A 15,238-nucleotide genomic window follows, 5' to 3' on the forward strand; every position below is an offset into this window, starting at 1 on the left:
GAAGATGGGAAGGAGACTAGTTAAGGTTTATAAAGTAATTACACCTCTCTTAATCACTGATATTGCTTTTCCATGAATTCTACTGGGGATTTTGAGACTGCACGTTACTGTTCGTTGCTGGAGCTGAGAGCTCACCAGCTGCGTGCTGTCGGGGTGAAAGCTTAGCACCCAGCCTTCACCTCAGGCTGGTCCTAGCCCCAAGCATGCAGGTTATCCCAGCCCAAGTTGAGAAGCTTTGCTGCAAAACCCTACCTACATTACCTGTTACTTACTGCTGGCAAGCTCCCTGCCATGTATTGCAGAACCTTGCTGGCACAAGCAGGGTGGGTGTTGATTTTTTTGCTACAGTGATGCTGATTCTTTCACAAAGAATGTGAGAAAACTCATCTATCCTTCCAGACACATATAGTTTAGAGGGAAAGGTCGCTTGGGTTATGTCTTAACAGTACAGTGAGTTGCTCATCAGACCAAATAACACAGAATTAAAAAACTTCTACCTGCAACCCTGGCTGGATCAGCTAGTTTAGGACTCAGATTTCATCAAACACTGGGAAGAAGAGTTTGGGTGCTAATGGAAAGGGGTTAGAGACAGCATTTGAGAAAGACTCAAAGTTAACTTGGCTGCAAAGACAGCTCCTAAACTTGCTACCATACCAAACATAAAGAAACACTGTACTTTACAGAGAAACCTGCTAAATTCTCAGAGGTTTAATTTTCATAGAGTGAACATGTACAACTCTACAGTCTAACAAGAAAAACACTTCTGTGGATACAAAGGCTCTAAGCTTTTAATCTTACACTCACATGTTGTTCCTTGTATTTTTATACATACCTGACCCTCTTTTTAATCGTCGTCTTGCAAGTTTAATTTGATCCTGAAGAATCTGGACCCAGTCCCTAGGACCAGGAAGTTTATCCACATGGTTAGCAGTACAGTATTTTTCTGTAAAGACTGAAATAAAAAGATACCATCTTTTTGAAATGTGCCACCAGAATGGAGAAAAGGAGACTGGAGAGGATTATAAACAAAATATATCAAATTATCCACTTCGCAAAAAGCATTTAAATGGCCAAATCTAGGATTGTGAGAACAGAGGCCAACTCAGCGTTCCACAAGTTTATCATTCAGAAGTAATTTGTGTGTGTAAATATCACAATAATACCATAGTTACTACTTATAAAAGCCTATCCCAGAGAAACGGTCTACACCTGATGTCCTCCATTCATTAATTTCACACAAAAACATCACAGAAAAATAATAGTGTACTTTGAACTGAGTCTCCAGATGTGGCAGGCACTTAGAAATGCTGCCTTCCATATGGTACAAGTAGAGAGCTGAAGATCTGATGAAAGATAGAAGTCCTACCACTGTGGAAATCTCTACAGTTCTCATACTGCCAAACCAGATGGAATAGAATTTTTATAAAGCCACTAAAAAAATGAAAGCCATTAGTGAGAAAACAGAAGTATCCTACTACAAGTCCAATTTTATATTTTGTAAAAATGGTACATAGAAGGTTGTTATTTTTAATTCCATATTTACAGCAAACCTAGCAATGTTCTATCAAAAATACAAAATTACAAATAGAGTGAAACTGATGCAATTCATTTTCATCATGCAACTGAGAGGCGTGCAAAAAACAAACGAGCAGAAATAGAAAAAATATTATTACTGTTGGTATTGCTATTGTAGTCTTGGTCAGAGGTCTCAAGAACCCAGTGGCCAATTATGACCGGCAAACAAAGAAAGAAAACTGGCCCCAACTCAAGGAATTTGTAATCCTTGAGAATAAATGTCACACGAATGGGATGGGGAAGCACGCAATAGAAAATGACAATTTTGGTATTTTTATACACATGCTTTTGAAACAGCGCTAGCTGGTAAGTATAAAGGGACCGAAAGTAATCACACCCTCCAAACTTTTTCCATGTTAACAACTTCACAAAACCATTTCATGGAAGGCATTAGCAATGCTTTCCTCTGTAGTCCAGTCAGCAAGGACATCAGACCAACTCTGAGGGCTTCCCAGAGAAGTCAATACAGCCCCACACATTGCCAGTGTCCGATTTGCAACAATTACGGTCTCTCTGAAGGTAGAAATTATCTTTCCCTTCTCAATCCATAGAGTACCGGACACAATGGGAACCTGATCATGACTTAAGACTACTGCTTACTTCAAACATGGAGCTGCAGTTCCTGCTTGTGACCAGGACCTGGGGACAATCTGTGACACCAGGCTGTACGCAGGCCACCCACTGCAGATGCCTACTGTGGGAATTACGACTACTGCCCACTGTTGCCTGAACAAGAAGCCAGAGTCCGGCAGCCTTGGAAAGCCAATATGTTAACTTGCTTCTCTTCTCTAACTTGCTTGTTATTCTCTTGAATGAAAGTTGAAATAGCTTTGACTGCTTAATGTGTGGTTAGGGAAACACCAATGTGGGCAAAAAAGAATGGGCATGCAATAGGAAGAATGCAGGAGAAATGCGACCTCCCCTTTTCAGTCCACCTGAGCTGTACGATGCTGACAACCTCCTGTATATCATAGAATCACAGAATGGTTTGGGTTGGAAGGGACCTTTGAAGATTGTCTAGTCCACCCCCCCTGCCATGGGCAGGGACATCTTTCACTAGATCAGGTTGCTCAAAGCCCTGTCCAACCTGACCTATAACACTTCCAATGATGGGGCAGCCACAGCTCCTCTGGGCAACCTGTTCCACTGTGTCACCACCCTCACTGTAAAAAAAATTCTTCCTTATGTCCAATGTAAACCTACCCTCTTTCAGTTTAAAACCATTGCCCCCTGTCCTGTCACTACAGGCCCTGGTAAAAAGTCTTCCTCCATCTTTCTTATAAGCCCTCTTTAGGTACTGAAAGGCCACAATAAGGTCTCCTCGGAGCCTTCTCTTCTCCAGGCTGAACAACCCCAACTCTCTCAGCCTGTCTTCATAGGAGAGGTGCTCCAGCCTTCTGACCATTTTCATGGCCCTCCTCTGGACCCACTCCAACAGGTCCATGTCTGTCTTGTGTTGGGGACCCCAGAGCTGGACACGGTATTGCAGGTGGAGTCTCACCAGAGCGGAGTAGAGGGGCAGAATCACCTCCATCAACCTGCTGGCCACACTTCTTGTGATGCAGCCCAGGATGTGATTGGCGTTCTGGGCTGCAAGCGCATATTGCCAGCTCATGTCCAATTTTTCACTCACCAGTATGCCCAAGTCCTTCTCTGCAGGGCTGCTCTCAATCCATTCAGCCCCCAGTCTGTACTGAAGCTGGGGCTTGCCCTGACCCACGTGCAGGACCTTGTGCTTGGCTTTGTTTAACTTCATGAGGTTCACATGGGCCCACTCCTCAAGTCTGTCAAGGTCCCTCTGGATGGCATCCCTTCCTTCAAGCGAATCAACTGCACCATTCAGCTTGGTGTCATCCACAAACTTGTTGAGGGTGCACTCAATCCCCCTGTCTATGTCATTGATGAAGATATTAAATAGTATTGGTCCCAGTATGGAACCCTGAGGGACACATCACACATACACCTGAACACTTCCCATTGACTTCTGCAGGGAAGGACTTCACTGGCTGGATTTCTAGTCTATGACATAAAGGAAAAATAACCACTTCTGATCTCCTTTTTTTTCTTCTTCCCCCCAGTTCTGAGTGAAAGATTGATGTGACTCACAAGGGAAACTGATTGCCCAGGAGAAACACTGCAACTGACTCAACAAGTGCCACTGAATACCCAAAGTCAAAAGAGAGAATTTCTCCCCAGCTAATCATCCTGTTGCAGAAGCGTTAAATTACTTGTAAGGACGGCAGTTAAAATGTTTTCAGACAGGAAGAGCGATTTTCAAGCAAACAGTCCCTCCTTTAAGTTCTCTGCTCGTTTTTGTCATGAATGTAGCCTTTTCTCCACTTTTGTATCTCTGTCATGGAAAAGGACTAAAAGTGCCACTAAAGGATATCTGGGCACGTGGTAGAGGAATGTCCTAATGATAATAATGCAAACAACATGATGTTGTTCTTGTGGAGACTTCATACTGGCTCAGTTATTTCTTGGAATAAATGAAACCACAGTGTGCGATAGCACAGCTCTTTGGAGGGAAGAAGGGTGCTATTGGAGCCAGGCTCAGTAAAGATCCACAGGACGTCAGCCCTTGGCATCTTATTCCATGACAGCTTTTAGGGATGGGCTTCCCTATCAGGGATCAGGGACTAACATTTGGGCAATACTGTAAATGCCAATAAAGATCACTTTTATTACAGTGGTACCTAGTAGCACCATCACAGATGAAATTAATCTGTTGGAACTACAACTCCCTCCTTTCTTCCCCCCGGGCTCAAGGGAAAAGGGAAGAGGTTAAACCAGGCTTCGGAATTTGCTCCGGTAATATGAGCTCAGCTACTGAGAAACATTGCTCTCTGCAGTGGGCAACGACTGCTATTTTAACAGTGCTGCTGCATCTACTGAAAAACATTTCTTTTATCACAGTGCTGCTCAAATTAGAGTGTGTTCTTTTTTTTAAAAGTAATTTTGAACTCCTTTTTTTGTCCATTTAACTTATTTATTAAAGCTTTTAAGGAAGAACGAGATAGAGATGGAGTGAATTCAGCTTTGGATTTTTGCAGATTATTGAGCTCAAGAAAAGAAGGTATAAAGAAGTGTTTGTGATTGAAACCTAATTATAAGCGTAACTGTAAGAAAGTCTGCCAGAAACTCTGTAAGATGTATTAGGACTAGGACATAGCCACAACATATGCTGTATAGCAGAATTGCACAGGTTGAAAGGGTCCTCTGGAGGTCTCCATGTCCAACCTGCTGCTCAAAGCATGGCCAGCTATATCATGATGCCTGGATTGTGACCAGTGAAGTTTTGAATATCTCCAGGGATGAAGAACCCACAGCCCCTCTGAACCCCTATTCTACTGTTCAACCACCCTTACGTAGAAAAAGCTTTTCCTTACATCACATCATTGAAATTTTCCATGAGTCCAATGCCTCTTGTGCCTCTGAGAAGAGTCTGACTCTGTCTTCTCTACACCATGCCATTAGGTAGTTAAGGATAGCAATAAGGTTTCTCCTGAATCTTCTTCTCTCCAGTTCTCTCAGCCTCTCCTCATATGTCACTTCACATACATACTTCACCACTTACCTGCTTCAGTACCATAAGTCTCGGTGGCCCTACACTGGACTGATTCCAGTATGTCAATGTCTTTCTCGCATGGGGAGAGGGGGCCAAAAGAGGACACAGAGGTGGTTGCAAAAGGTTCCCCTGCCTCCTTTTGCTGCCTATGCACTTATAGAAGCTCTTCTCATTGGCTTACGTCTCCTAAGTTAGTGATATGTACCTCAGGACGAGTCACAGCCTCTGAAACAAGCTCTACTTTGCAACACAGCCTGTCTTTCGGTAACTTGGGTATTTTCCCTACTATAGCAAATTTCAAAATAATAGAATCCCATTCAGAATCTCTGGCCTAATAGTAGCTCTTTATATGTTGCGATCACAGAGTCTGAAGGTACATGTGTTCTGGAAGTGAGAAAGCAGTGATCGCTAAGAAAAACCACCTGGCACAGGATCCTTACACCAACTAAGCAATTTGCTCCGACAAGAGAAGGACCACCACAGTTCTTATGGGCATCAAACTCATCTCAGTCCCAGTCCCTGAGGGGTCTGGAACACAAGTCTTATGAGGAGCGGCTGAGGGAGCCGGGGTTGTTTAGCCTGGAGAAGAGGAGGCTGAGGGGAGACCTTATCGCTCTCTACAACTACCTGAAAGGGGGTTGCAGAGAGGTGGGTGTTGGTCTCTTCTCCCAAGTGACTAGTGACAGGACTAGAGGAAATGGCCTCAAGTTGCGACAGGGGAGGTTCAGGCTAGACATTAGGAAAAAGTTCTTCACTGAGAGAGTGGTGAAACACTGGAATAGGCTGCCCAGGGAGGTGGTAGAGTCACCCTCCCTGGAGGTATTCAAGGAGCGTGTGGATGTGGCATTGTGGGATGTAGCTTGATGGACATGGTGCTGTGTGGTGTTGGGTGGGTTGTGGCTTGTTATTGTTGTTGTGTGGCGTGGGTTTTGTGGTTTTTTTTTTTTTTCTTTTGTGGGTTTTTTGATGTTGTGTGGTTTGTTTTTTTTTTTTTTTTTTTTTTTTTTTCCCCAGGTTGGACTCGATGATCTTACAGGTCTTTTCCAACCGTACTGATTCTGTGATTCTGTGATTCTGTGATTATCTTCCTCCATCTCTCCCCAATCCAGTCACCAACTACTAAACTATTTACAGAGCAGACACAGTCAGATCCAGTGCAAGACTCAGAATTTTGATTGAAGAGGATCAGTTACGCTGTCATTATGTTTTCAAGATTTCTTTGCATCTCTGATATCCGGAAAAAAAAATAATTATCTTATACGAACATTGAGATTCTAACCTTAGAGCCTGACTTCAGAAACTGGGATCATTGGCTTAAAATTAACACATGCTGTCCCCGTAGAAGCTATTTTTAACAAGTGAATGAAAGGGAATAAAAATAAAACTGCATATTTTAATAGACTAACACACGTCAGAAATTCTAATCCCCTTACACTCTCCCTAGCTGAGAATATGATCTAATTACACATATGAAAGAAAGCAAAAACCATACCTTTTATTGCACCCACAATATTTTGGTCTAGTCCTTTCCGGTTGTCATTGAGCCCTCTTTTCCTTTTGCCATTTGGTAAAGAGTTAGCCAAAGTCTTGTCATCAAAAAATGCACAGACCAGCTTCCTAAAGAGCAGACTTCCTGAGCGAGTATAGTTTGATAATATAGAGTCCAGCTGAGATTTCGGCATGAAGACGTCAAAGCCTTCTGCAAGTTGCACTTCTGGCTACCAAAAGAATACAAATGTTTTAATTAAAAGAGCATTCAAATACATTATTTTACTTCAATCATGCATCTGGTGAGACTTTACAATCACTTAATCAAACCATGAATCTTTTCCCAGCTATTCAGTACCACAGCAGCCTACTTCACTGAAATCAAACCCCATCAGTGAATAAGCACCTTAAAAGGCAAATCAAATAATCATACTCATGTCTAGCCACTGTAAAAGTTAACAATTACTGACATTATTTCTAGGTGTACAGCTAACAAAAAGGGATACCTTTCAATATTGGATAATAATGACAAACCAGAGGATCACCCCAGAGCAATACTCCTATGCAAAGCTTTTTGGACATCTATCTAACCGCTTTATGGACTTGTTTCACTGCCAAATGATGTGATGAGCATGCTGTGGGGCAGCCAGACATTTCCAAGAAGGATAACTGCAGGGCTATGGGCCCGTTCCACGTGGTTTCCCTAAAGGACTTCCAGCGCAGATACGCCCCATATGAGTTGAAGTAGATGATGAGTTTGAGGTCGCCCTTGGAGCCAGCAATTGCTGATCATCCATTTCTCCCTCCTTTTCATATTCCCAAAATGCATCCTTAGAAGAGGATGATGTTAGATAGACAGCTTATTTCAGCACAAAAATCCTCAGTGGTAAATCACAGGAATTTACGCAACTGGTAGAAAGTGAGATGGAGGGGAAGAAGAGGAAACAAAATCATCCTGTATTTCACAAGAGTCTCGTCTCAAGTACATTGTGGGCCAAAGCAGACAAAGGCCTTCAAGGAAGTCCCCGTACTAAGAGTCTTTTTGCTGCCCCTGTCTGTACATATCAGAAATTACATGAACAATATTTGCAGTATTTTCTTCTGTGACTACCACACAGTGCTTTCACGAGATACCTGTATGGAAGAATTATATATCTAGAACAAAGGTACATCACAAATAAAGTAAAATTTTTAAGATATTATCTGGAAGTTGGCAAGGGGGGAAAAAATTAGTGGTCATGATGTGAGAAAATAAGCTAACAACACAGCATTGCTCCTAATAACTTGCTCTTTTTTTTCCCCCTACATGAAAATATACCCACCAGTGATGGTGCATTTTCAAAGATGTTTACAGAGCAAAAGCAAATGCCATCTCCCATCAAATCACCTGCAAACGTCTTGAGTCTAGACAGAAGAAAGGGCTGCCAATCTCAGAAGGATTTGGCTGTGTAACTCTTTTCCCATGGATTTTTAAAAATCAGTATCGAGAGAGTTACAGCAAGCAGAATATTTTCCAAGAATATACTATCATTGGATATGTATATGTATTGTGCGATAAAACTGAAGATTACAATGCTTTGGGAAGCCACGATGAAGAATCTCAAAATATGCAGATAGTAATAAGAAAGAAAAAAAAATCTAAAAAGCACGTAAGTTTCTCAGCTTGTTCTGGATGAAAAGTTGTTTTTTTACCTTGAGAACTTTCAAAATGCTGGATCCAGCAAAACAGTCAGAGTTACTCTATTTGACATTTGACAATCTTCTGATGTAGGTGGGTTTTTAATATGTTACTTCTAAACTTTCTGGTGACAGAAAAGATTTTCAAGAGTAAATAAATGTGGGCCAAGTTTACAACTTGGGAAAAATTCTACTTCATGTTAATCAAAAACCAGAATGTAGTTGTCATGGTGATGAAGGTATCTTGTCCTGTTCTGTTACTTGGGTCTTGGGTCTTATGATAGCAATCTAAGATGACCTCGATGATACAAGATGCATAGGGCAGACAAATCATCTTCACTAATACAGCTGTAAAATAGATTTAAAACCTTACCAGTGCACCAGTGTGGAAGAGTCAATGTTATTTTAATTTTTACTATTTTATTCTTAATATAGGAATCAATTCGTATCTCAGCGAAATAATTTGAAGGCAAAATGCTGATCTATTCTTGCTTTCCCTTAGTAGCAAACTATTCTTCAGTCAAAGACAATCAGTATGTAATTGAACTTCATAATGACTTTGAATGCGATTTCTCAAAAGGAAAAGCATTTGTTAGTAGATAATGATCATGGCATAAGGAACTGGTAGGCAAACTATTTGCGTACAATAAAATAAATAAGGCCTGAATGCCAAAGGCTTTGCTGTGCTAAAATTAACAGGCAGCGAATTAGATTTAATCCTAGACGTTTTAGGAGGTTGTACTACATAGATTAGAAATTATTAGGTTATAAATGAAATATTGTAACAGTAAAACAAACACAAGAAAGTTTAACTAAGAGTAACAGATCATTACACTTAAAAAGCAGGTTCTCTGATTCATGGGCCAGATTAAGAGTTAGTCTCACAAAGACTTTTTCCACCTCCGTAAGTAGCAGTATTTCATCTCAGCAAATCTGAACTAATTGCACTGGTTTCGGTAGCCCCAATTTTATGCACATTAAACAGATTTTTCTCAAAGTTCAATAAATGTTGGCAAAATAACAGCGGCGGCAGTCCTGGCGTATGACACAGCACACACTACAGACAAGCCGTGTAATATTCTCAAGGGAACGTTCATTTATGGTGCTGCGTAAAATGTATTTCAGTTTTTTCAGGCACTCAGACATGCTGGTCATGAGCACAGTAGAGATGCTTATGAATAAATAGAAAAAGATAATACCACCATTCATTCTGAAAGAAGTGACTTTCTTTAGCCTTCTCAAAATGTTTAAGGTCACATTTTATTTTCACTGTTAAATATATCTATTTTCAGAACTCAACTGTTTTCTTTCGGAACACAAAACAAAATCAATTTGTTTGTCTCGGGGTTCTGGCTCTGTAAATTTAGTCAAACAACTACTGTAGCAAGCAGGGGCCAAAGCATGGGAGGACAGATGAGGACCTGATTTATGAGCCACATGTTTTCTCTTCTTTTTTTTCTTAGGTCAAATTGGCACCTACGAAGAATTGTGTCCAGCGATGGAACACATTCATAAAGCCAAATTAAATTCCATCGCAAGTACAAAACTGTTTTCAAAACCATGCTTCAAGCTGAAAAGAGTGCCACAAGCAAAGAAAAATTATAAGCACAAATTACATATTGGAGATAAATTACCAGCCCCTCCCCAAACCACTCCCTCAAACATTATTAAGCATAACACTACAAAAGGAAAACCTCTGAAAAAGCATCAAAATAGTTACTCTGTTTCACTATACCGACTCTGTGGCATGAGACTGCAATCTAATTACTGGTGTGGCTTGCATCTTTATAACTGAATTATCATGACTGCTCTTTTTTATTATTAGTTCCCGCTTCCAGAAAGGTAGAACATTATCTGCTGCATTGTTTTCATTTACGTTTATTGATACTGAATTTAATTACGTTTTTCTAGCTCATAGTACTTAGGAAATTGGAAACTGCCTGCTCAAAATTAAGAATATATTAGAGAAATTAATGATCAGTTTATTCATCAGTGAACTGGTTCAGATGACATCTATCTGGTCATTAAGCAAAGCCGCCTGATACATGAAATTTCTATCAATGCGTACATGTTACATGAATCAAGAAAATGTGCTTATTGCAGTCTTACATGTGAAAAGTACATATTTTTAGAGTGGCAAATTCTGGCCCCTTTAGTCACACTGACACCATCAACAGCATCTAGGCCCTCATCCAGCAACCACAGCGATGAAGACCAACCCGATTCAGCAAAGACTGAGGTATGAACTTTATAGAGGTGAGGAGTCCCCTGAAGCCAGTGGGACCAGCCAGGCATGAAACACAGCACATAAATATATCTTGGCAGGATAAGGGCATATGTGTGGACTACGTGTGCTCATCAGCAAATGACAGGGTTGTGAACGGTTTATACACACAGCACTTTTCACGGCTCCTGATCTCACGGTGGCTCTTGGCAACAGGAGAGATGAAGAACAAGTTTCCACTGCAAGCTCAAACAACAGACAGCCTTGAACTCAAGGGAGAGCTACATGCTCATGAAAGTTGAAAAAAAACCCCAAAATTTTGTAATCAGCACTCAGTTGAAAAAAAAAAAAAACCCAAAACTTTGTAATCAGCACTCCCCACGTCTAACACTACTGCCTCCATTCAACCCTATCCAAGATTTGCTTGTTTATTCTAACAAGAAGAGGGAACACACTCAAGCTGACTTGAGTATTGATTCTGCTGAATTAGTTAGTGCTTTAAAATCCTGTGATCCCGTGTATTAAAATATTAACTTACATCTGATGAAGCCGATTCAAGGATAATTCCAAATCCTGAAACAGGGGTTTCTGGTTTTAGGGGGGGTTCAACTGCTTGCAGACTCGATCGTTCCGAGTTTGCTGATAGCTTCTTTTCGTTCTCTACAGCGTTGGGTTTCTTATTCATGGTAATTTGCTCAACAGTTTTGAGGGGCAGTTTTTTCTTTTTATTCCTCTTTCTTGATATTGTTGACTTTTGCGCACAAATCAGAGGAACAGGAGGCTGCTGTCTGTTTTGAGTCCCAACTGAATGAAAGAAAGTAATTAATTAAATTTATAGACAAAGGCACATGTATAACCACACAGATGCACCATTAAACTACCGACACACTGAACTCATCTTCTGGATAAATGGTATGGTTTTCAGGGCTGTTTGTGCATGTGAAACAGCTACATTTTATCACCTTTGCATAATTTTCCAATCTGTACAATGGGGATAACAACACTGAGCTCTACTATGAGGTTTTTCAAGACATACTGATTAATAGCAGCTTAGGAAAATTAGGAATACGCAGCTCTTTTTCCTAGTGACCACTGGATGGTTGGTGACACGAAGGACTTAAGCAATGATTAATTTGTATACCCTCTTGAATGACTGAGAATCTCATTGTCTTTGAGCATCTTTTCCTGATAAAGTAAGATAATATAAGTGCTAATGCAATTACAGTTGTTTTTATTAATGTAGTCACCAAGTTAATTAGCTCAGCAAGAACATTTCAAGTACCATTATGTCAAGAATGAGTGAAAACACTATTCAGTAGTTTAATTTCTGGGAAAAAAGTAATCCAAAGTTGCATCAGTTTGTTTTGCTCGTACACAGAAGCTGACAGTTCATGTATTGCATCTCAAACCTAAGAAGCCTTGTTTTATATTTACCAGTATTTTGCATTTTCCAGTATCCACAATAATTGGTATAAATTAAGGCACCAATCCTTCACCTATATCAATGTGAGTAAGTCCTCCAGCAGAATGCTATGCAGATACAATTATTTATCTGCACGAATCAGTAAGATTAAGGTCAAAACAAAAAAAGCCAAAAGTGCTACACATCTTTGTTTTGTCAGACGCAAATCAAACTCATTCGAACTACAAGTGAACTACAAATGGTCCTCATCTACAAAGCTTGAGGAAGAAAACCCAAATCTTATAATACTGTTTATTAAATGATTTCTGGGGTATTTCATTTGTGGCAAGGATTTACAAGACTGTAATTTGTAGTTTATCATTTAGACAGAAAGTTGTCTGAATACTAAAATAAGTTATTACACTTTCACTTATATGTTTGCATTTTAGTTTTATTCTCTGCAAAGCCATCATTTCATGCCTACCAGAAAATACGAACTATTCCCAGTGAATCAAGAGATTCACTAATTAACAAGGTACTTATACTGTAGATACATAATAAATAAGAAATGTTCCTGCTATTGAGGAGCCAGCTCGTCTGGCATAAACCCCAGTTCTGTACCTTTTACCACAAGCCATTTTTAATGGTGCATGTAATTTCAATGAAATCGGTGCAACTGCGTAAAGAATTCCCTCTCCCAGCAAAGGCTGTAAAACTGGGCCTTCATGTGCTTCTTTGTAAATCAATGATTTTTGAAAAGCATTTTTATGTGTACCAACTGATATTACAAAACCTGTCTGATCCTTCCTGTCGCTCACTCAAGCATTATACGCCGTGGAGACAAGGAGTTTAGTCAGCCCTTCACTCCACCCATATTTCAGTTAATTACTCAACACCCCCTTTCCTTCCAGAGGTTTTATCCAGCCACTCTAAGAAAAAACCTCCATGGCTCCACTCCCCATCACTCATGATGGATGGGCAACTCATCTGACAAAATCTCCATAGTCTCCAACTCCTCATTATTAACACTAATTTTTATGAAGCATGAAGGCTGCAGCTTCATGGCAGCCTACCATGACCTTCCTAACTCCAGCTACCATGGCCTTGTTATCTTGATGGCTCTAGTGCTCTTCTGGCTCTGCACTGTTCTGTTTCAGCTCCTAACCTAGCAGAAAACTAGCCCTGATAGTTTTCCCCAATGAACAGATTATTGCTGGTTCAGTTGAGGCTACCAAGGAGCTGTAATTTGAAAGATCTTTGAATGAAGTGTTATACAATAACTTTAAGTGGCCTTCCATTTTTTTTTTTTTTTACTCCTAAGATTAGCGAACTAGTAAGCAGATAACAAGTAGCATTTTGCACCTCTGAATGCACCGTGAAAAAAAAAACTGGTGGTGGTTATGGCATATTGACCTACTCACTCAGCTCACATTACTCGAGCATCTAACCACATTAGATTTTTTTTTTAATTTAGCCTTAAATGATTCCTACAAGATAATATCCCATGTTACATGTAAGGATCTGAGAAATAAAAATTACATTTCTGAGAAGCCCGTGAAAATTTGACTTTGAATGACATGTCAAATGAGCAGGAAACAGTCCAGGTTTTCCCAAGTCTCCAGATAGACTTCTGTCTTACTAGACCATTCCGCCTAACAAGAAGATGCTCGTCATGGATACACATGTATGGGACCGGTCATTGTACCTGCTTGAATCTGCATCAATTTTCGCATGGTCTTGAGCTCTTGCAGAATAGCTTGTAGGGTTGACTGGCAATTACACGTACAGCAGTTTGGTCCAACTGATGAATTCACCATTGGGATTTCTCCTGAAAGAGAGAGGAACAAAACAGGGGAGAGATAATGTAACCCACACAAAAACACCCAAACAGCAACTACCAGCAGGTGTTTGAAACTATTATCAATATAACCGATCCTGAAATTACAATCAAAGAAAGAAAGCAAATAATTTTCAACATGGTCTCTTTTAAGAGGTAGGGGCCACTAGGTTTTATCCAATTACTAGTATGTGCAATTATATACAGTAGGGGATGCAATGTTACATGGGCTGGAGAAGACTGCTCAGAGCATGAATACGATGCACTCTTCACAGCAGGGCTCTCTATTGTCAGGCTAGTTCATCTTGAATAACAATAGCACCAAACCTCATTATAAACATACTCACTTTATCACACACACACAAAAAAAGCCCATCTCCCAGAACAGTCTTACAAAGAATGAAGACAGTCTGCGTAATAAAGGTTTATACTGCACATTAAATGAGGGCCTAAGAATTTTTAAACTGCTTGAATGTTACATGTGATTCTTTACCATGTGAATAATTGAGAAGGAAAAAAAATCCCCTATTCAGAGGAAAAAAAAACAGGATGGAAAAGATCGACCAGCAAGGAAAGCCTTCAAATCTGCTCTTCTGTTTGCTAGGGTGGGATTGTTTTCTATAGCACGTTTTCCAGCACTGTGACCTATGAGATGGGCTTTCCATAGTTCCCCTTTGAAAATTAATAGAGTAGTTTAACAGATTCTTCTTTTCTAGTAATTCTTACTAGTGTTTAACTGAATTAACATTTAGTTCTAGCCCTTTGCAGTGCTTTTATTACTGCCTTGCTTTCCAGAAGTTTTGCACCGTAGATCTTGAATTACTACAGGCTGTAAACAGTTCAGAGATTTCAAGCTTTACCTGAACAGTTGTACCCTGCGCTTTAGTTTAAAAAAGCTGTATCCCTAGCTGTAATGCTGCAAATAAAAAATTTGAAATTCAACAAAAAACCTAGCAGTATCTGAAAAACTAAAGCCAGATAGGATGCACCCCCCTTCATTTCAAAATGTGCTTACAGTCATTTAAATTGATGGCTATTTAACTGCTCATCAAAGCATGCAAAAGGAGGGATGATCATTTTATGAAGATAGGTACAAATGGATCTAACAAAAATCATCTCGCTTGGTGTCACATGTGGTGGACTTCAGAGAATGTATTTCCCTTTTTCTTCCACAGCCTGACAGTTATCAGGTGACCTTTAATCATTACTTTGCTAAAGTGAACATAAGCAACTCATTTAATCTTCGCTCACAAATCCTCCCATTTTTCATTACTACTTTTGCTCTCCTCTGAAGCCAAACCAGTTTATTAATATCTTTTTACGTTTGGTTTGCATTCTTTCATCAGAGCTCCCCTGATGTCAGACCCACATAGATTCCTTGACTTCAATCCTCATTTAAAATGGCTGAAAATCTGGCCACCACTAAATCGCTCCCACTCTTTCCTAGTTCTTCCAACATGTCCTTCC

At 40.1% G+C, this 15,238-nt stretch overlaps 1 protein-coding gene across 1 annotated transcript in view; it reads right to left on the minus strand.

Moving 5' to 3' along the window:
- Positions 1 to 15,238, minus strand: part of BEND7 (BEN domain containing 7) — a 46,012-nt gene that overhangs the window by 12,193 nt on the left and 18,581 nt on the right. The window contains exons 4-7 of the mRNA XM_059816663.1: positions 13,640 to 13,762; positions 11,071 to 11,336; positions 6,636 to 6,861; positions 833 to 952 (exon numbers count right to left, since the gene is read on the minus strand). Of these exons, the coding sequence (XP_059672646.1) occupies positions 833 to 952; positions 6,636 to 6,861; positions 11,071 to 11,336; positions 13,640 to 13,762 (735 nt within the window). The remainder of the gene's footprint in view (positions 1 to 832; positions 953 to 6,635; positions 6,862 to 11,070; positions 11,337 to 13,639; positions 13,763 to 15,238) is intronic.

The sequence above is a fragment of the Gavia stellata genome, chromosome 4 (assembly GCF_030936135.1).
Source record: "Gavia stellata isolate bGavSte3 chromosome 4, bGavSte3.hap2, whole genome shotgun sequence".
NCBI lineage: Eukaryota > Metazoa > Chordata > Aves > Gaviiformes > Gaviidae > Gavia > Gavia stellata.